Consider the following 20,629-nt stretch of genomic DNA (forward strand, 5'->3'; position numbering starts at 1 on the left):
TGAAACACACAGGCTGGACTACTATCTAGTTTTAAATTTTACACCAATTTAAAAGTAATCAGGTTTTGAAGGGGGAAAACAAATATGTTAAAATGGTCTTACCTCCAGCGACAAGTCCAGATTCTCCTAACTGAATAGCTACCCCAAAGCCCCCAAGCTTAACAGGTGCCGAGTTTTCTTTTGAAGCGAGGAGAACACAGTGGGGCTGAAAAGAAAAATCAACAATCAAACCTAAAGATAAGAATTAATTGAAAATAATTCAAATTACACAAAACTAAATAATACAATATAGTCATACTTAAAAGAATGTTGGAATTGGATCTGCAGGATGACTCGGAAGGTAAAGGTACTTGCCCGGTCGACAACTTGGGACTCACAAGGTAGAAAGAAACAACTCCTAAAAATTGTCTTCTGGGCCCCTTACCTCCCCCCAATAACAATCACATGTGTTAAAAATTAAAAACCTATTATTAAAAAACAAATTTCAGTTTAAAAAACAAACTTCTGAAGCTGGGCAGTAGTGGCACATGCCTTTAATCCCAACACTCAGGCAGGTGGATCTCTGAGTTTGAGGCTAGCTTGGTCTTTAGAGTGAGTTACAGGACAGCCATACGTCCACAGAGAAACCCTGTCTCAAATAAACAAACAAATAAATAAAAGCTTCTGAATTATTTTATATGCTTGAATTCTTTATTCTCTTCTCACTTCTGAATGCTTTCTCTAAAGACTTAGGAATTGTTTCCTTTATTAAGTTATCATTCATAAAGCATGGATGTTCAAGAAGTGCAGATATATTTTCTTTTTCTGAGCAATAATCTCTACATTTGACAATTTATATTTTTTTTTAGCAAAAATACATGGTATATGTCTTCCTGTTACAATGTGATTTTGCTTAGAGTCACCATAGTTTGACCCTTAGGGGATGCTAATGGCCTTTTCTTTGTTCACCCTCCCCATCATCTTTCTATGTATTTTTTTTTTACCTCTGAGTAAGAGGAATCAAAAATGACTATTTTATTGTTGTTGTTTGAGACAGGGTTCCTCTGTGTAACAGCTTTGGCTGCCCTGGAATTTGTTTTGTAGACCAGGCTGATCTCCAATTCACAGAGATCTGTCTTCCCTTTCCTCCCAAGTGCTGGGATTAAAAGTGTGGATGTTGGGTTTTAATAACTTGAACTGAGCTGTGTTCCTAGGGATTTCTCCCTGGGCATGTCTTGCCTGTGAATCTATTCTTCTTTCCTGGTTTCCTTGTAGGATCTCATCTTCTTCTGTTTGCTCTTGGAAGTTGGTTGGAGGTGGTATCAGAAAAGAAGGTAATTGTAATGACTCTGCTCAATTACTATATTCTCTGTTATACCTACCATACATTCAGATGATTCTTAAAACATGGCCTAATATGAAAAGACAAGCCTTTTGAGCTAAAGCACTTTTTATTTTCTCTTATATGATGGACTTACAAATGGCTATAAGCCACCTAGTGTGTGTGTGTGTGTGTGTGTGTGTGTGTGTGTGTGTGTGTGTGTGTATGTGTGTGTGCTAGGAACTGATATCATTTTAAGTATGTTTAGCTCACAAGATAGTTGGCTTGAAAAAAGGCCCTACCACCCTGCACAATAAAACTGAGCTAGTATACCCATACAGATGTTTGACAGTGATAAGCAGAAATGGGAGTGATCCTTCTTTCTAATAAGAGCATCAGAAATGCTGGATGCTGGGTGGTCATGGTGTATGCCTTTAATCCCAGCACTCGGGAGGCAGAGGCAGGTGGAGCTCTGTGAGTTCGAGGCTAGCCTGGTCTAAGGAGTGAATTCCAGGACAGCTAGAGATACACAAGGAAACCTTGTCTCAAAAAGCAGAGAGAGGGAGAGGGAGAGGGAGAGGGAGAGGGAGAGGGAGAGGGAGAGGGAGAGGGAGAGGGAGAGGGAGAGGGAGGGAGGGAGAGAGAGAGAGAGAGAGAGAGAGAGAGAGAGAGAGAGAGAGAGAGAGAGAGAGAAAGAGAGAGAGCGCATCTACTCTGGAAGTTATTCTTACTGTTAGAACATTTTAAAGGCCTTTACACTGAGTGCATCATAAAGAAAGATGAATCCTCAAATAGAAGTGTACATAAGTATATGAGAACAGCAGAAAGAAAGAGAGCGGAAGAGAAAGCAGGTATACAAATCAATAGTGAACAAACTGGCATGACAAAACAGTGAGAAGAGCCTATGGGAGCTGGGGACATAGCTCAGTGGAGAGCACTTGTCCAGCACATGCAAGTTTGAGAAAGGATGGACAGGAGAAGAAGATACAGCTTAGATTCAAACAGGGTCTCTTGGTCATGCCTGTGGAAGCATTTTATCACTTTCTTAGGGAGGAGTATAAGCCTCAGCCAGAAGCCATGTATGGTACATTTCTCATAGTCAGTTGACTATATTAATTCTGAAGTTAATGTTATATTGTAATCTATGTACTTCTCATCACTGTGGATTCAGACATTTTCAATCAATCATGTGTGAAGAGTCATAAAATTTGTACTCCTGGTAAGAATGCAATAAATCAACAGATACAAATCAATAATTATAAAGCAGAAAGCATATAATATAAAATTAAGCTGGTGAGGATTTGGGAACTGTTATTTCATTTGGGTGTTTTTTTTTATTGGAGCAAAATCTGAACAGAGACTAGAGTGAAGTTAAAGAAAAAGCAAGCCACATAGAAGCAAGCTATGGGCAGAGAAAACATTCAATAAACACAAAGGTCCAGCGATATGGGGAGGGTTTTATGTATGAATAGTGAAAAGAAGGATATTTGGGAAGAATGAGCAAAGGTAGAGTGCTAGAAACTTTGATTACAACATCCTTAAAACCATGGTCAACACTAGATTTTACACTGATAATGATGGAAAAACTACATGGGAATTCTGAACGTGGCACACTATAATCACCTTGGGGTTCAGAAAGGATCCCTCTGACTGCTCTGAAGACCAGTGATTATAGGAATACAAGAATGAGCGAAAAGAGGCGACTACAGATGACCAGGCATGAAATGATGGTGATATGGACAGAAGATGACAAGACCCGATCAAACATAGCTCATGTTCTAAAGGTAAAGCTGAGAGGAATTGTTGATGGATAGATGTGTAAGAGAAAGAGGCGGGTCAAGCTTGACAAGCAGATTCTTGGAGTGAAAGATAAAGACCATATACTGAAATGGGGAATTCTAGGTGAAGAATTTGAAAGAAGAATAGTGTGGGGCAGGGGCTGGGATTAGATATGCAAATTTGGGGATCAACAGCATGCTAATAGTATTTACAGCAAAGATAATGATGTTTCTCAGGGAGTGACTACTATTAGAGAAGAGGGTGGAGAGTTGGGTCTTCGTGGGTAAATGGAAGGCAGAAACAGGAGGCGAATCTGGCAAAAGAAAACAGAATGGCCAGACAGTGAAACAAGATGAACATCAGAGTTTGCATCTTAGAAGCCAAGTGAGGAAGGAACCTTTTTTCAAGAAGAAATGCTTAGTAGTCAGTGACTAATGCTACTGAGGCCATTTTAAATTGAGAACTGAGAACAGATGATTAGATCTGGCAGTTTGGAAGCCACTGGTACCCATGATGAGAGTGGTTTTGGTGGTACAATGGGGATTAAAATGTCCATTGAACTAGGTCTGCAGAGAATGGGAAGAGATGATGTGGATACAGTATGTATAGATAGGTTCCAAAGTTTTCTATGCTAGGATTTGAGACGGGACACAGACAAACATGGAACTGAAGAAGTCCCACCCCCACACTTCAACCTTAAGACCAATCATATAACTTCATCTATTTACCAAGTTCAGTGTTTCTAAAAGAAGACCTAAAAATAATTGCATTTAAAATATAAAAAATTTATGTAATCATTTTATATAAATCATTACCACATCAAAAAAGCGACAACTGCAATTATCTTTCTTTGAAAAAAGATTTTATTTTTACATGTGTGTGTATGTGTGTGTGTGTGCGCGCGCATGCGTGCGTGCATATGAGTGCAGTGTCTGTAGAGGCTGAGAGGGCATCTGACTCTCTGGTGCTGGAGTTGCAGGAAGTTGTGAGCCATTGACTTGGGTGTTGGGAAGTGAAGCCTGGTCCTCCGGAAGAGCAGGAAGTCCTCTTCACTGCTGAGCCATTTCTTTAGTCCCTCTAACAGTCGCATTACATTCAAATTTTCTTGACTATCAAAACAATGCTTTTTAGTTGTGCTTTAGTTTAAAATAAAACCCAAACGCTAGTATTTTGGAGGTAAAGAAAGGAAGATCAGGAGTTCAAGGGTGGCTCCAGCTGTATATTAACAGCTCCAGAAGATTCTATCTCAAAAAAAACAAACACCCAAATTAAATGAGATACATGACCTTCTATTATATACTTTCCCCTTCTCCAATTTCCCCTTCTATTATATTCCTCCCTTCTCCAATTTTCATGGTATTTATTTAAGATACTCAGTAATTTCCACCACAAAAATCCCCTCCAGTCTAGATTTGGCTAGTTGTGCCCACGGGTTTATAATCTATTATGCTTTGTACTTTGCTGCATTTCATGGAGATTCATAGTTAGATCTAGAATCTGGATTAGAGTCAGGTTCAATTTCAGTTTTATGTACGGATACTTCATGTGGTTTGATTGCTATATCTCATCAGTAAGAGCATGTCTGGTTGCCCTGCCTTAGTTACAGGATTCAGCTGTAGGTTCAGGTGTTATTTGCCTGACCCATCATGAGATTTACTATCAACTGTTCATTTAAAGGTGTCTCCAATTACAGATGTTAACAGCCTCATTCCATAGATTCATACTTTTAGGTCCTAAAAACTTAGTGTCTGTAAAAATACTAAAGGAAAATTTACATAGCATAGAATGTACACATCAAAAGATACTCCCAGAGAGTTTGGATGAAGGACATCTTTGGAACCCAGAGACCTATCAGGGCAGTCCCACCAGTCCAGAAACTTCCTTATCCATTTCCCATTCACTCTCTGCTGCCATTGCACACAGTTCTGTGAGTTTTCCAGCAGGGGCTTGCTTTGCCAGTGTTAGGACTTCGTATACATGAAAGCATAAAACGCGCTATTTTGTGCAAGGTCCCTTTCAGCATATTTCCAAGATTGAGCCATTTTCTTGTGATCAGGAAATCCTTTCTTTTTATTACTATATTCCATATTTTTCCACTCTCCTATGGATAGACATTTTGACTGCTTCCTGTTTTTCTTCGTGTGTGTGTGTCTCTCTCTGTGCATGTGTGTTTGCATGGTACATGCACATGTGTGTGCAAGTACACATGCCTGTAGACATGGAGGCCAGAGGAAGTATCGGGTGTCATGCTCTATCACTTTTCACCTTACACCTTTGAGACCAAGTTGCTCACTAAACCTGGAGCTACAATGGACCCCAGCAAAGCCTAGGGATCCTCCTGACTCCACCCTGCCACTTATCACTGAAGTTACAGGCTTGGAAGGCCATGGCCAGCCTTTATGGGTGCTGGTATCTGAACAAGTGCTCTTAGCCACGGAGCCATCTCTCCACCCCTCTTGTTTTGTTGACATTTCTTATGAATAAAGGTGTATGAACCATTTCCAGAATATACAGTTGATATCTAGGCAACTTCCGAAGGTGACTTGGAAGAATTTTTTATTATAGATTTATAGACTTTACTACATTTGATACGTTTCAACCAGTTGCTGTATTTTTTCATTTTGATGATTAACTTGCCCCACTTTTGGCTAGTGGGAACCCCTCTAAGTCACCTCTTAAACCCTTCCCTATGATTACAGGAGTCTGTGAATTTCATTGCTTTCAGGCACAAGAGGTCGTCCTAAGCTTGTCTTACTCTAGCCCCAGATCAGAAACCAGTCATTTTTCTAAGGAGCCCCATTTCCTTTTAGTGGGAAAAGGTATTTTAAATTTACATGAGGCTCCTAAGTATACAGTTATTATTGTTTCTAGTAGATGAAGTTTAAAATGTGTACTTTATAAAAGGGGAAGAATTACAAATTCACTCTTTTTCGACTGTAAGGTTTTGACTTCTTTGATTTAGCAAGTAATTTTGGAGCGTAATGACAGTGACACAATTATTCACTTGCTCTGTCTGTACCAGAGATTCTCAACCTGTGGCTCATGACTCCTATGGGGGGATAGTCTATCAGGTATCCTGCACGTCAGATATTTACATCACAATTCATAACAGTAGCAAAGTTACAGTTACGAAGTAGCAACAGCTAATTTTATTGTTGGGGCCACCACAATGAGGAACTGTATTAAAGTGTTTCAGCATTAGGAAGGTTGAGAACCACTGGTCTACACATACAGATTTTAAAATAATAATACCTATATAGCAGTAGCAGCAAGATTAATAACTATGTATGATTTCTTTGTGATTCTTTTTATCATTAAATTATATTAGATAAGTTCAGTCACTACTGAACAAAGTAAGAAGCTGTAAGTCTGTATTGATACAAATAAATCAGGAAACAAATACATGGGAAGGAGAGGAGATACTTTACAATGGCATGGAACTCAGAGATCCGCCTGTTTCTGCCTCCCTAGTCCTGGGACTAAAAGCATGCACCACTACGCCGGGCAGAAATGCCTTTTCTTAAGTAAGTAAGTAAATAAAATATAATGTTGGAATCAGAAAATCCCCATTTGTGATTTTCATGAACATAATTTATCCAGGTTAGAAACTCCAAGGATGCTAACTAGTTGGGCAAAGTTTGAAGAGTGACAGGATATTTATATATTCTCAAAGTACCTCCCTACAGCATACTTACTAATTACAAAAGGGGAATAGTTATATTAAAAGAAAACTAGCACAGAGAACATTGCTAATACTGGGACTAGACAATAATGCATGGTCTCTGATATGACGCATTGAGAAGCCAGTGACACTTTTATGGTATTCTTGGCAAAGAGTGCAATTAAATCTAACCATGGAGAAAAGCCCAAGAGACATTCTAGAAATTAGCAGGTTTATGTTCTTCAAAAATGGCTCTGGATTCAAGGGTTCAGTGAAACTAAAGAAATATCACAAATAAATGTGATTTTGTTCTTATTTTTGCTCTAAAGAATACTACTATTAGGGCAACTGATGAAATTTATAAGAAGGACTGTCAAATACATAATGGTATTCTTTTAATGTAAACTTCCTGATTTTGATTACTGTACTGCACAAATAAAGCTTTTTTTTGTTAAGTCTAAAATTATGTGCTGAACCACCCATCCTATTTTAAATGCACCTACAATAACTTCTCCATGTGGTTATACTTTCATTTGGTCATGTAACGAGGCTCATTTAGTTTAATTAGATTTGTACAGTCTGGTGTTTTAATTACACAAATATGCCTGTACTTCCAAACTCATAACTGCAAAACAAATAACACCCAGAGAGGTCTAGTTTTTTTATCTTCTTTTACTACTCCTCAATATCTCCCTCCTCGTTGGAAGAGTACAAAAATAAGGAATAAAATACATATTAAAATACATACATTTCCTGTAATGCACCCTGTATATATAGAGGAGGTTCCTTTTGAGCTGCTTCTATTTTCTCTGGGCAATGAAAAGCAACTACCAGGTGAGGGTGGGGGAAGGAAACAGGGTTGCTGGCACTTTGAGAAGGTTGGAGGTGTGAAACACTATTTTTGAAGGAGGATGAACTAGGGCAGTGGCTCTCCAATTTTAGCACCAGCATCACACAGGTTGTTGGACTTCATCCCTGATTTCCTGGCACTTGGGTCTGGATGAGGTTTAGAGTGTACATCTGTTACAAGCCTCTGAACTGTTGATGTCACTGGTCTGGGAGTGAATTTGAGAATTCCTGGATTAAGGACATTAGGATTCACATTAAGGACTGCTGGCAGCCCAGGGGGCCACTTAAGGTTTCTCACAGCTAATCTGAAGCCAGGCCACTGTGTAGGATTGTGTCCTTGTACCCAGCAGTCTTCATCTTCACTGTAGGAGGTAGTGAGCTCAACTTCACTAGGGTTGGGTTTCACATAAAGAGGGCATGGTGACAAAAAGTTCAGAATGAACAGGACAGGCTCATAGAAAGAACTAGAAGATAACAGTCAAATCTGATGACAACCCTGATGATTCACATTGGGAAGAAAATGTGGCTACAGTATGAGAACACGAAAGTTTAAGAGCACTATTTTGAAATGGGAAGGCTTAGGCGTGGAAAATAGTACAATACATAAATAGTATTTATATTATATTTTAGGAGATAAAAAGCACTTTATGACTCATTTAGTCATGAAAAATTCTGCCAGGAATTTTGAAGAGATATTTGCATATATACATTTGTTGCAGCAGTATTCAGAATTGCCAATAAGTGGAGACAACCTAATGCCCACTGAAAGATAAATGAATAAAGAAAATAAAATATAGCTAAAAATGGAATATACAGCCGTAAGTATTATGTTACATGCTACAGCACAGATGAACCTCAAGGATAATAGGCTAACTAAAATAAACCAGTCACAAAAGGTTTACGTATGATTCTACTCAACATCCCAGAATCAAGGTTGCTAATGTTGAGACTAGGGGTAGAGAAAATGAGTGTATAGTGGTTTAGAGTTTTAATTTTGCAACATGAAAATGTTACAGTGATCTGTTGCATGATGATATAAGTACACTTAGCTCCACTGAATGATAAACTCAAAACTGGTTACGTGGTAAATTCAGTGGTATGTCTCGCTTACCACAGCAAGAAAAAAAAAATACTGCCAGACAAAAGCAGTGAGCATCTGCTTTCTCAGAGATTCACAAGGGGAAGTAAGAGTTATAAAATATTTTTAAACTAGCAATGTAAAATTACTGTCTTGTGTATTAGATTCTTAACAATCTCTTGAGATTATGATATTCAGAAGAATATGTCTAGAAATACTTAAAATGTTAGACGAATCCCAATGAGTTAAATAATATTTAAACAAAGCTGCAGACTGACAATTATGCTTTAACAACAACCAAAAGGGGAAATGACACTCAAGTGCAGGGCAGCAGTTACACAAATGAATTGGTGGTGGTTAAATAGTAGACTGGGACCAGAATGGAAGCTGCAGAGCCTTGTCATATTTTCCTTGAAATAGGAGAGACCGCTCCAGTTTACTTAGGTAAGTTTATTGCTGTCATGAAGAGAGAATAGCACTACAAATCACACCTAGTCCTCAGTTTTTGAGTTTTTTTTAGGAAATAAATCCAGGGTCTTAAAAGAAGATACAAAAGTATACTAAAATAATGTAGAGACCAAATAAAACTTCAGCAAAACTGAAGAGTAAAAAAAAAAAATCTCTCACCAATGTTAGTATAATTCAGGGCAGAAAGACCATTTCATGACATGCAACTTCTAAAATGAATCCATAAGAAACAGAAGTTCAGGGGTTGTATTCTAAAATCCATATAGCAAATCCCTCATCATTTCTTTGGAAAGGGGATCTGCTTGTATTTTATGGCTTGTCGGCATTTTATAGGATGGCTGAAGCACTCCCTAGTTTAAGCTAGAAGGGACGTATACAGAAGATGTAATTTCCTAAAGTTCAGCTTGAAGCTGTTGCTTAGAGTGGGGTCTTTTCATAGATTCAAAAGAAGCCCGAGGGCTGTTACACTGAAAAAAGAAAGAAAAGCGGAAAAACAACTGCACCACATGCGAATATAAAAAAGAAGAGAACTCTAGCCAATTGCACCATCACCGGATGGAAGAGCCCAGCTGTCACAACCTGTCTAGGGAGCTTTGGGTTTACTCTGTTTACTCCAGGAAAGCCTCAACTGTAAGTATTCTCTGATATTTTTAAACTGCATACATAAGCCTTTGTTTCAGTTAAATATTGATTATCTGAACATTCAAAGTGAAGCTCAATGTATGCTGATAATGTTATTTTGATATTTGCAAAACTTTCCAACATTAAACTGCTTGGATAACACCTCTGCTTGGTTTTCAAACGAGGTTCTGTCTTTTTAGATAGGATATTTAATAACAATGCAGTTGCATAATTTATATGACATTGTATAGTGTCATAATGATTTGCAGCTCTACTTGAATCAACTGTAAGTCATTTTCAGACATTGTAATCTTAATTGTAATGCACTATGCACTGTCTACCTAATCTCTTTACTTCACTAAGCTATATTGTCTTCCCATCTTAAATACTTTTTATATTATTACTATTTTATGGAACTTATCAGACCAATTAAAATTTAAGTTTTGTGTTTTGGGAACTCAATAAAGGGAATACTCAAGAAAAGAAAAAGAAAGCACAATGTACTTTAAAAAAGAATTAATTCAAACAACTAAAATTAAAAGTGGACAGTTAAGTTTATAACAAAATGAAATATGTTACTAACATCATTATTTCCCAAATAACATGCTTTCAACTGTTGTTCTGTATGCAGCAACTACTGCAACTTCTGAAGCATGGCCTGAATAGATTCAGTCATTTGTATCAGTCCATTAGCGGATAGGTATGTATTTCAACATGTGATATTGTTAGAAACAATGCCCAAATTATGTTTTAAAAGCTATTTTCTTGGTTGCAGCCACCGAAGAAAAACTGGGAGAGATGGCATGGAGGTAGTGGGGGGTACGAGTGCTCACACAGGGTTGCAAACAGAAAAAATGAATGACTACTGATTGAGTTACAAGTCAGGTCCACTATGTGAACAGAGCACATTCATTTTTTTTTCTTGTCTTCTCTGGCAAATTCTTAATACATCAAACAAGGAGTCTTTGAAATATAAATAAACATTTTTAATTCTTAATTAATTATAACTAATTCTGGGTGTGGTGGCTCATGCCTTGAGCATTACTGTGAACTTGTGATTCTCCTGCCTCATACTCCCAAGGAGCTGTGATTACAGACATGCATGAGCCATTAAGCCCAGTTCTCAACTTTAAAGGCAACAGAAGTTAGTTACCAAGTTTGAGACAGGATATAATTTTTGAAATGGTTGATAATCACTGACTGCTGGGCTACCTGCTATCTGGTATGGTATAACATGTTCCTGTGGCTATTGAACACATTGCTTTTGCTTTATTCTTCTTCAACTTGACACTAACACAGTTCAAAAGACTTATTAGTGTTTTTGTCCAACCATTACTAAATAGTTAACCAACTAACTAACTAATTAATTAATTATATTTGCATATTAGAGCTGAGGAGACGATTTCAGGGATGTGTTCATTGTGCTACTCTCTTCCTAGAAACAACTTGATTATTGTTCTTTGGCCTAGAAATAAATCTGAAAATTCAGATCAATGATTTTATTCTGTGAAGCCTGGATTTATTTGCATACTGTTATAGACCAAACAAATGGAAAGATTAGTAACTCTTCCAAAGGAGCACAGCAAGGTGGTACAATCTCTTCCTAAAACAACCAAAGTAGATGGTGGCAAAGTTTGATCATGTCAAACTACTACCAACGTATAGAATTCAGCATTAATAAGGAAATGGTGATCAGCTATGATAGGAGTGAAGTTTCCTGAGGAGGTTCAGGGGTTTTCAGAGTCAGAGCTGAGTCCTTTGGGCATTTCCACTTAAAAGCTTTGAGGTCATGGGTAAAGAGCCTACCTATGACTCCTTTTTTTTTTAACCTCATGTACTATCAGAAAGACTATATAAAAGACATTTTATCATGCGTTCAAACAGTATCTGGATCATGGCAAGTGATAAATAATGATTAGTTAATCATTTGACCATTTAGCTCAATCATTTTTGACTCTACACTTTGGATACCTCCCAGGAACTTTTAAAAGAAACCAGTGTACAAAGCCCATTTCAGATAAACTATACAGGGTATCCAGGAAGAAGACATGGGTATCTTTAAAAAGCCTTCACAGGGATGTTCATCAACATATTTCAGTACCACTAAGAATCCCTCCTTAGAGTCTTGAAGCTTTGAATTCCTAGTGCTAAGATTGGTAGTACCTTCCAGGCTAGACTGCTTCATTCTACAAAAGCATTTACTCATAAGGAGGCAGTATCTGCCTCTGAACTTTCTATTGCTGGTCCTTGCTTTGCTCTCTGCAGACATGAATAAGAAAAGATCCTCTTCTCCACTGCCTTGCAAAACATTCTGATCTATAGGTTAATGTGCCTATTTCCATCAACTTATCTCTATGACATAATTTGAATCCCACTTCTCTCTATTTCTTAAGTATACCACTGAGGCTGATTTAAAAATGGTTATTACAGGACAGACTTTCAGCCTGGGACAGAATCCATGTAATAAAAATATGTAAATAATTTTTACGTAAAACCCTATAGAAGTATGAGTTTCAAAGATGGGGTTAGTTTTGGGGGAGGCTGTATTATATTGCTGATATAGCACAGGGAATTGTGTTTCCATGAATGCAGTTCAAGCTTCAGTACTTGTACTTTGAACACTTTATATCTACTTCTCCCAAATTCCTCCTTTCATTCAGGAATATTTATTGTGCTAAGCACCTGGACACAGAGGCAAACAAAACGGACTTGGTTCTTAATCCTAATGGGGCTCAAAATACATCAGAAAGAAAAACTACTTATGATGGCTATTCCAAGTCACTTCAGCTTCCTGAGCTGTCAGTCATACCAGCCGAGTCTCAGCATCCTTTTGCGTACAGATAGGATGTTTCCACCTGAGCCTCTGAGAGTTTCCTGTATAACCACACAACACAACAGCTCTCTAACTGGCAAGGCATACTGCACTATCAGAAGCCCGCTACCCTTCCTAGATTGTCCCTTCATTCTGAGATGTCAGATCAGGCCTGTATGTTTCTACAAACATTGTGAAATCTGTCTTGTGCATCTGAGGCACAGCCGCCAAGCCCCAGTTCTTCCTTCACTCCTTCCTCCCACTCCTTTTTTTCTTTGTTCTCCCTCCATGGTCCTAAATTGTGGAGACAGTTCTCAAGATGGCTTAACAGAACTTCCTCCTCACCAGCCACTTCCTCTTCCTTGGAACCAACTCCTTTGCTCTGTCAAAATTTAAAGCTGAATGCCAATTTCTATTAAAAGCCTGTACTTAACCAAATACAGTTTTAAGAGAGGCTACATTCTTCCAAATATTTTTCTCTCTATATATAACATCAAATCAAGAAATTTATTATGCAAAGACAAATGTTGCATGTTTATTCTAATATAAAGAATCTAGATTTAAAAATATAGTATGTAGAAGACATAAAATCAGGAGGAGGATAATATGGGAGAAGAATGGGTCTAAGGGAGGGGGAACAAGGAATAATGAGGTGAAGAAAAACAGGACTGTATATTATCTTTCATGTAGATTACAGAGTTAAATATCTGTCTGTCTATTCAATTATCAATCCATATGACATTAAAGCAGAGGGGTACTATTAAGGGAGGGAAGCAGGGGGAAAGGAAGGAAGGGAAGGGAAAGCGGTGGGGGTGAATATGAGCAAAGTACATGGCATATAAAATGTTATATTTAGTGAAATACATTTTGTATACTTACTAACTAAAATGCTTAATTTAAAAAAGAAGCAAAACTGAAGAAAATGATTGTGGTGTGATGTGGCTCAGTGGTAGAATATTTGCCTACTTGTAAAAAGTTCTAGGTTTAATACATAATATCATAAGACAATGACAACAAGGAGAGATTAATTATCATAATTAAGATCTATTCTTTCTAGCCGGGCAGTGGTTCTACATATGTTTTATTCCAACACTCAGGAGGCAGAGGCAGAGGCAGAGGAAGGCAGATCTTTGAGTTCAAGGCCAGCATGGTCTACAGAGTGAGTTCCAGGACAGCCAGGGTTACAAAGAGAAATCTTGTCTCAAAAAACAAAACAAACCCACCACAACAAAAACCAACAAAACAAAACAAACCCACCAAACTACTCTTTATTACTGCACTTAGGGTTTGAACATGCACCCCTACAAATATGCTTACTGAGAGCAGAGTCTCTGTCTCAATATTGTTAATATCCAAGATGCTAATACTGGTCTTAATATACAAGCAGTACTTTTACATGAATGTGAGATGTTTAGACTGATCATAGTAGGTCCCTAGTTTTTTTGTTTTGATTTTTTTTTTTGAGACAGGGTTTGTCTGTGTAGCCCATGGTTGTCCTGGAACTAGCTTTGTAGACCAGGCTGGTCTCAAACTCACAGAGTTATGACTGCCTCTGCTTCCTGAGTGCTGGGATTAAAGGCGTGCGCCATCATCATCTGGCAAGGTACCTAGTTTTTTAAAGATCGCTTGTTTTTCAGTGCTGGGAACTGGACCAGGGATGCACACATACTAGACAAGTGTTCTATCACTGAGGTAGGCGAGCCAGGCTCAAAGCAAACGATTTTCAACAGTGATTATGTAGCAGGGTTAAGAGTTTCACATAAAAGCTTTGTATTTTTACAAATGAGCAAAGAAGCTTAGAAAAGATCATTTGCCATTGATTATGAAGTTAGATATGAGTTTGAAAGCCCTGCTTTTCAAAAATTTCACTACATCTATTCATTTGTGTGTATGCATGCATTACGTATTTATGTATGTGTGACATGAATGTGCCACTGCATACATCTAGATGTCAGAGAATCAGTTGTGGAATCAGTTTTCTCCTTCTACCATGTAGGTACCATAGGTCAGGTTCAGGTAAATAGGCTTGGCAGAACATGCCTTTACCCTACTGAGCCATCTCATCTGTCCCCAAAGTCTTTATGTTATGCCCATGAAAGGGATTTTACAAAATAACAGGGAAGTTACTATAAGAAAAGAATGTGAGGAGACCTGCTTGATTTTTCCTTACATATATAATTGCTCCCAATAGTTACATGCCTGAGAATTGTCCAATAGCAAGCAGCGCTGGGACAAAGTAGAACTGACATACCTAGAAAGTTCTGGTGACAATCTCAAAGGATATAATTCAAGGCATAATTAAACTTTAGTTAACCTTTCATAATCTTGGATTCCACGAACTCCTTCCCATCTATATTACTGCTCTACGCTTCAAGAATGGGAGTGGTTTACTTGATGCTATCTGATCTGGTTTTATATGACCACTGTATTGTCCTGTGAAAGACTATAACAGTCTATGAAAGGAGGCAGGTATCAGACTTGGTCTGTTTTGGTAACTGCACATTTCTATAGATAAGTAATTTTTAATACTCTTATCTTGGTCTTAGGTGAAGGAAGAAATTTTGTGTCCTTTTTTTTCTATTCTCACTGTGGAAAGAGAGATCACTACAGCATATTCAATATACATCATATGGCAATGAATGTCAAAATGAATGGATGCCAATTATGAGGGAAGGGGCAGGCCAGGAAGCATTTCTGAAGCTGGGCAGGGACAGCAGGGGATCCAGCTCACCCACGGCAATAAACACCTTTAGGGGATATTGATATTCATCCTTGAAAAATATGAGCTGCTGTTTTTTACTGTCTATATTCCCATAACAATATGGCTAAGAAATGATGCTCATATGGTTCAATTCTTTATTTTAATATAATAAATGAAATGAATTCTCTGTGTGCTGTAGCAACAGAAAAGGTTAGAGAGATCCTACCGTATTTACTGCTGTTTTGTGATACAATAATGCTACTACACACATTATGTAGATAGCCAATGGTCCCAAAGAAGGTCTGAAATGGAACCCTTATTTATGCTTTGTGTTACAGTAGAGGCTATTATCACAGCAAATGACTCAATGTTTGACATTCTGTTATAGGAAACTGAAGAAATAAAGAAGTACACACAAAGAGCATGCCACTTAGTACTCTGGTTTGATAGCCACAGAAGACACTGAGAAGTCACGTTGTAACAATGACGACTACTGACAGTTGGCCTTGCTCCTCCTATGGAATGTACTTTATAGCTAATTACAGCGACCAAGCCTCACAAAATTTCTCAAGAGTGCCAAATGTTACTAGCTGTCCGATGGATGAAAAATTACTATCTACGGTGTTAACAACGTTCTACTCTGTCATTTTCATCGTGGGACTGGTTGGGAACATCATTGCCCTCTATGTATTTCTGGGCATCCACCGCAAAAGAAATTCCATTCAAATTTATCTACTTAACGTGGCCATTGCCGACCTTCTACTCATCTTCTGCCTCCCTTTCCGCATACTGTACCACATCAACCAAAATAAGTGGACACTAGGTGTGATCCTTTGCAAAGTTGTGGGGACACTATTTTACATGAACATGTACATTAGCATTATTTTGCTTGGGTTTATCAGTTTGGATCGCTATGTAAAAATTAATCGGTCTATACAACAAAGAAGGGCAATAACCACCAAGCAAAGTATTTATGTTTGCTGTATAGTATGGACAGTTGCTCTTGCCGGATTTTTAACTATGATCATTTTGACGCTGAAGAAGGGAGGGCACAATTCCACAATGTGTTTCCATTACAGAGACAGACACAATGCAAAGGGAGAAGCAATTTTTAACTATGTTCTTGTGGTAATGTTCTGGCTTATTTTCCTACTGATAATCCTCTCATATATTAAGATTGGCAAGAATCTACTGAGAATTTCTAAAAGGAGGTCAAAATTTCCGAATTCTGGCAAATATGCTACAACGGCCCGGAACTCCTTCATTGTACTGCTCATTTTTACCATATGCTTTGTGCCTTATCACGCCTTTCGATTTGTCTACATTTCTTCACAGCTCCATGTGTCTTCTTGCTACTGGAAGGAAATCGTTCACAAAACCAATGAGATCATGCTGGTGCTTTCATCTTTCAACAGCTGCTTAGACCCAGTCATGTATTTCCTGATGTCCAGCAATATTCGCAAAATCATGTGCCAACTTCTTTTTAGACGATTTCAAAGTGAAGCAAGCAGAAGTGAAAGCACTTCCGAATTTAAGCCAGGATATTCCCTGCACGATCTATCTGCGGCAGCCAAAACGCAGTACAGTACTAAGGGTAACTGAGGCAAATGTGCTAAAATGAAATGGTATAAGACAGCTTCTTCAATCCGTGAGATTGGTAAAATTGTTGAAAAACTCTCTAGCATGTCCAGAACCTTGATCTTTAGAAGTGATCTTTTACTTGCTTAATGATAAACTAGTTCAAGGCAAAAGCTTACATTTATCCTTAGATCTTATAGATATATGTAGAATCTTCTCAGAATTTACTGTTAAGCTAACACTTTAACAATGGTTATAAAGTTAAGGGAAATTCATGGATTTAACAACAAAATGAATGAAGCACCATTGTTTTTCAAGTCACTAAAGAGTTACTAAAATTAGGCACTTGATACTAATTTTAAGTATGTTTAAAAACAAAGCAGAAAACATGTTTGTTACTTCAAAAGTGTATATCACTTGCTGTTGTATTCATTTATGCCTAAAACTCTGCTAACAAATGAATTAATAAAATTATAATAAAAGTGACACTACCCACTATCACTATCAGTGCTTCTATAAAAATGGGAAGAATTTAAATACTAAATATATAAGCTAAGAATTTGATAGCCTGCCAAAGGGACTGACTTAAAGCAGATTCATAGGTGATTCATCCACCTCACATTCTGATAGCGGAAGAGGGTGCTCAAGCGATGATATGGCCCAGCAAGTCCACTGCAAGGTACAGCTCTTACAGAAGCATGCAAATACATATATAAAACATATGTACAAAGATAATCAGTTGTCATACCTGGGAACAATTAAGGATGTATCAGGAAAAGCATGAAGAAGTAAACTGTGGTTTATTTACCACATGAAGTACCTTTAACATTTCAATGCAATAAAGTACACACACATGCATCAAATGGGAACATTTCAAAACTAGTATTGAGTGGGCTGTAGAAATGTAAGAATACTGGCTCCTCTTCCAGAAGACCTTGCCTTGATTCCCAGTACCCACATGGTAGCTCACAAGCACCTGGAACTCCAGTTTCCAGGGATCTAACACCCTCTCCTGGCCTCCTGGGACAATGTACAAATGTGGTGCAAAGACATACATGCATGCAAAACAGACACACACATAGAAAAATAGCACCGAGTGAAAAAATAGTATTTAGTGAGAAAGAAAACCACACATAAGAGTAAATCACTTATGTAAAATACTAAAATACTATCATTTTCTTTATGTACACACTATAAAAATTCAAAGCACGCATGATAGTGTACAACATACATACCAATTTAAACTTAATGGTCACACGTGAAGAGTCTGACACAAACATGGTAAGAGTTTAAAGTGTATTAAACCTAGGTGCCTAAGTGTCACTTTGAAAAATTTCTGAGTGAAATACTTTGTGTATCTGCATGTTAAAATTGGAAGGAGCAAACTGAAAACTTCATGTATGTTCAAGAACAAATAGTAAGCTCTAAGGAGAAGGGACTTAACACTGACTCCTAGGTCAGTGTAGCTTGGCAAGTTAGAAATCAATAAATATTTTCCAAGTAGTTGAATGAACAAAGGAAATAAAGATAGATGGTCAAATAAGATGGGGGAAGAAAAGTTGCTTTTAAAAATGGGCATGATCAGCCTTTTCCCAGTCATTCTGAATAGAGCAGAAGGATAATTGGATATTGCAATCTAGAGAGGAGGTATCCTTAGGGAAACTGAAAAATTTGGCTAGTGTGTGTACATTTTTTTTTTTGCTATACACAGAACCCAAATGCCATTGTCTGAAAATGTACAAGGCTGTCGTGACAAAGCCCAAGAATCTATGATATGTGAATTCATATATCACGGAATGTGAATTTTTTTTTTAAAGTCAGAATGCTTCTGCAGTCTAAGACATTCCCAACACAGCTATTTTGGCACCTTGATGATGACAACAATGACTACTAGTATTATCACTGCTACTTTCTTGAGACAAAGATTTACTATGTAGCCCTGGCTGTCCTGAACTCGCTCTGTAGACAAAACTGGCCCTGAACTCACAGAGATCCTCCTGTCTCTGCCTCCTGAGTGCTGGTATTAAAGGTGTGTGCCAACATCGTAAGCCTAGAATACTTCTTAAGACTCAAGTTAGGCCACTGGCTGGGAAATCAATGTCAAAAAGCATTTATTAGAATGCAGTTAGGAGTTACACTGGTTTAAGTAAAGTGGCAGTTGTAGTCTCTCCTCTAAAACATGTGATCTCACTAGCCTTGGGAATTGGCTAGGGTTACAGTACCAGAAATTATTTCCCTCCTGTCGATCAGGCCTTAAGTTAAATTAGAGAGTTACTACCAAAATATGTGTTATTATTGCACCCATAGAGGTATCTTGCCATGTCGGTCATTATTGTGGCTCATAGGTATCAGCTGGGTAAGATATTGGTTACATCCCTCTCTTGGCAGCTTGTAAAGTACTTTCTAGTACTCTAAGAGCTAGTCCTCATAGAGAAAGCTTCCAGGTAAGATCCAGCGGGATTCTAAATAACTCTTATACCCACAGATAAGAAGCTTTTTTTTTGCAGCAGAGAGAGACCATTACAAAAAGCATCATCTTGTCAAAATGCAGAGCTCAATTAATTGATCATGGGCCACCCAGCCCCAACCAGTACATCTAAAGTACAATCCCCATACCTTAAGGCTCAGGGAACATTGTGGAAGAGGGAAGTGAAATATTTTAAGAACCACAGGACCAGGATCTGCTGCAAAATATTATCTTCTAGATAGGACACAGATGTTATACCTAAGAAAGCTCAACAATATGGTTGCTTTAGCAAGACTTGAATAATGACAATACCAGTAGACTTGACAACATGGATGAGGGAAATGTCATGGGGCCAAACCCCCAGATGAAGTACAGACAGCTAATGACTGCCAAGAGTGGCTAACTAGTCTTCCTCAGGGAGGTGCCTCTAATTGGTTATCTAATACCAAGTGATTGAGCCTGAATTCATATACATATAAACAACACTAAACAGACACAGTATGTTGTATTTATACACTTATACATATATGTAACAAAAATAATTAAATGAATAGAAGGGAGCGAAGTAGAGATATGAGAAGGGTTAGAGGAAAGGAGAAATGATAACATTTTAAGAAACCGCAAGAAATAAAAATTACTTGAATGAGAAAAAAGCATGAGGATTTTTGATTGAGCTGAATTTTATTTTAAATAGATTTGCTTGTATATAGTTAGCACTCAGTTTTAGTGAGCATGATAGTTCAGAAAGTGCACTAACAGCTTGAATAAAGAACAGGTTAATTAAAAGTATATTTGAAAATACAAGTAACATCTGAGGATAGAAACTGAAGTTTTCACTACAATTAGAGGCTTAGAAAAAGCGTTAACGCAATTTTAATTGTTGTCCTGACAATGGTATCAAATACTATCTAAATGAAATTTACTATTTGTTTGTATAATTTTACATAATGAAAAATTGGATCCTATCAATAGTAAGCATTCCATACCTTCTAATGTTCTATTAACAAACACAGTTTAAACACTATCAAGAGTTGGAGATGTGGCTCAATGGGTATATTGGCTAGTTTATGTCAACTTGATATAAGTTAGAGTCATCAGAGAGAAGGGAGCCTCAATTGAGAAAATGTCTAAGAAAATGGGGCTGTGGACAAACTTGTAGAACATTTTTTTAAATAGTGATTGATGGGGGAGGACCCAGCCCATTGTGGGTGGTGCCACTCTTGGGCAAGTGGTCCTGGGGTCTATTAAAAAGCAGGCTGAGTAAGCCATTAGGAAAAAGCCAATAGGCAGATACCCCTCCATGGCCTCTATTTTG

At 37.8% G+C, this 20,629-nt stretch overlaps 2 protein-coding genes across 26 annotated transcripts in view; one reads left to right on the plus strand and one right to left on the minus strand.

Moving 5' to 3' along the window:
• Positions 1-17,333, plus strand: part of Gpr34 (G protein-coupled receptor 34) — a 42,855-nt gene extending 25,522 nt beyond the window's left edge. The window contains exons 1-4 of one of the 4 annotated variants that reach the window (XM_075958475.1): positions 8,997-9,111; positions 9,575-9,765; positions 10,388-10,456; positions 15,658-17,333. In XM_075958475.1, coding sequence (XP_075814590.1) covers positions 15,753-16,871 — 1,119 coding nt within the window. In that variant the 5' untranslated portion in view covers positions 8,997-9,111; positions 9,575-9,765; positions 10,388-10,456; positions 15,658-15,752 and the 3' untranslated portion in view covers positions 16,872-17,333. Of the gene's footprint in view, positions 1-8,996; positions 9,112-9,574; positions 9,766-10,387; positions 10,457-15,657 lie in introns of those variants that run through there. The other 3 variants (XR_012909082.1, XM_075958477.1, XM_075958476.1) reach the window with 3 other exon arrangements.
• The window catches only part of Cask (calcium/calmodulin dependent serine protein kinase), a 337,725-nt gene that overhangs the window by 109,814 nt on the left and 207,282 nt on the right, over positions 1-20,629 (minus strand). For all 22 annotated transcript variants that reach the window (XM_075958471.1, XM_075958466.1, XM_075958473.1 and 19 more), the window contains exon 6: positions 103-205. In XM_075958471.1, coding sequence (XP_075814586.1) covers positions 103-205 — 103 coding nt within the window. The remainder of the gene's footprint in view (positions 1-102; positions 206-20,629) is intronic.

The sequence above is a fragment of the Microtus pennsylvanicus genome, chromosome X (genome assembly GCF_037038515.1).
Source record: "Microtus pennsylvanicus isolate mMicPen1 chromosome X, mMicPen1.hap1, whole genome shotgun sequence".
NCBI lineage: Eukaryota > Metazoa > Chordata > Mammalia > Rodentia > Cricetidae > Microtus > Microtus pennsylvanicus.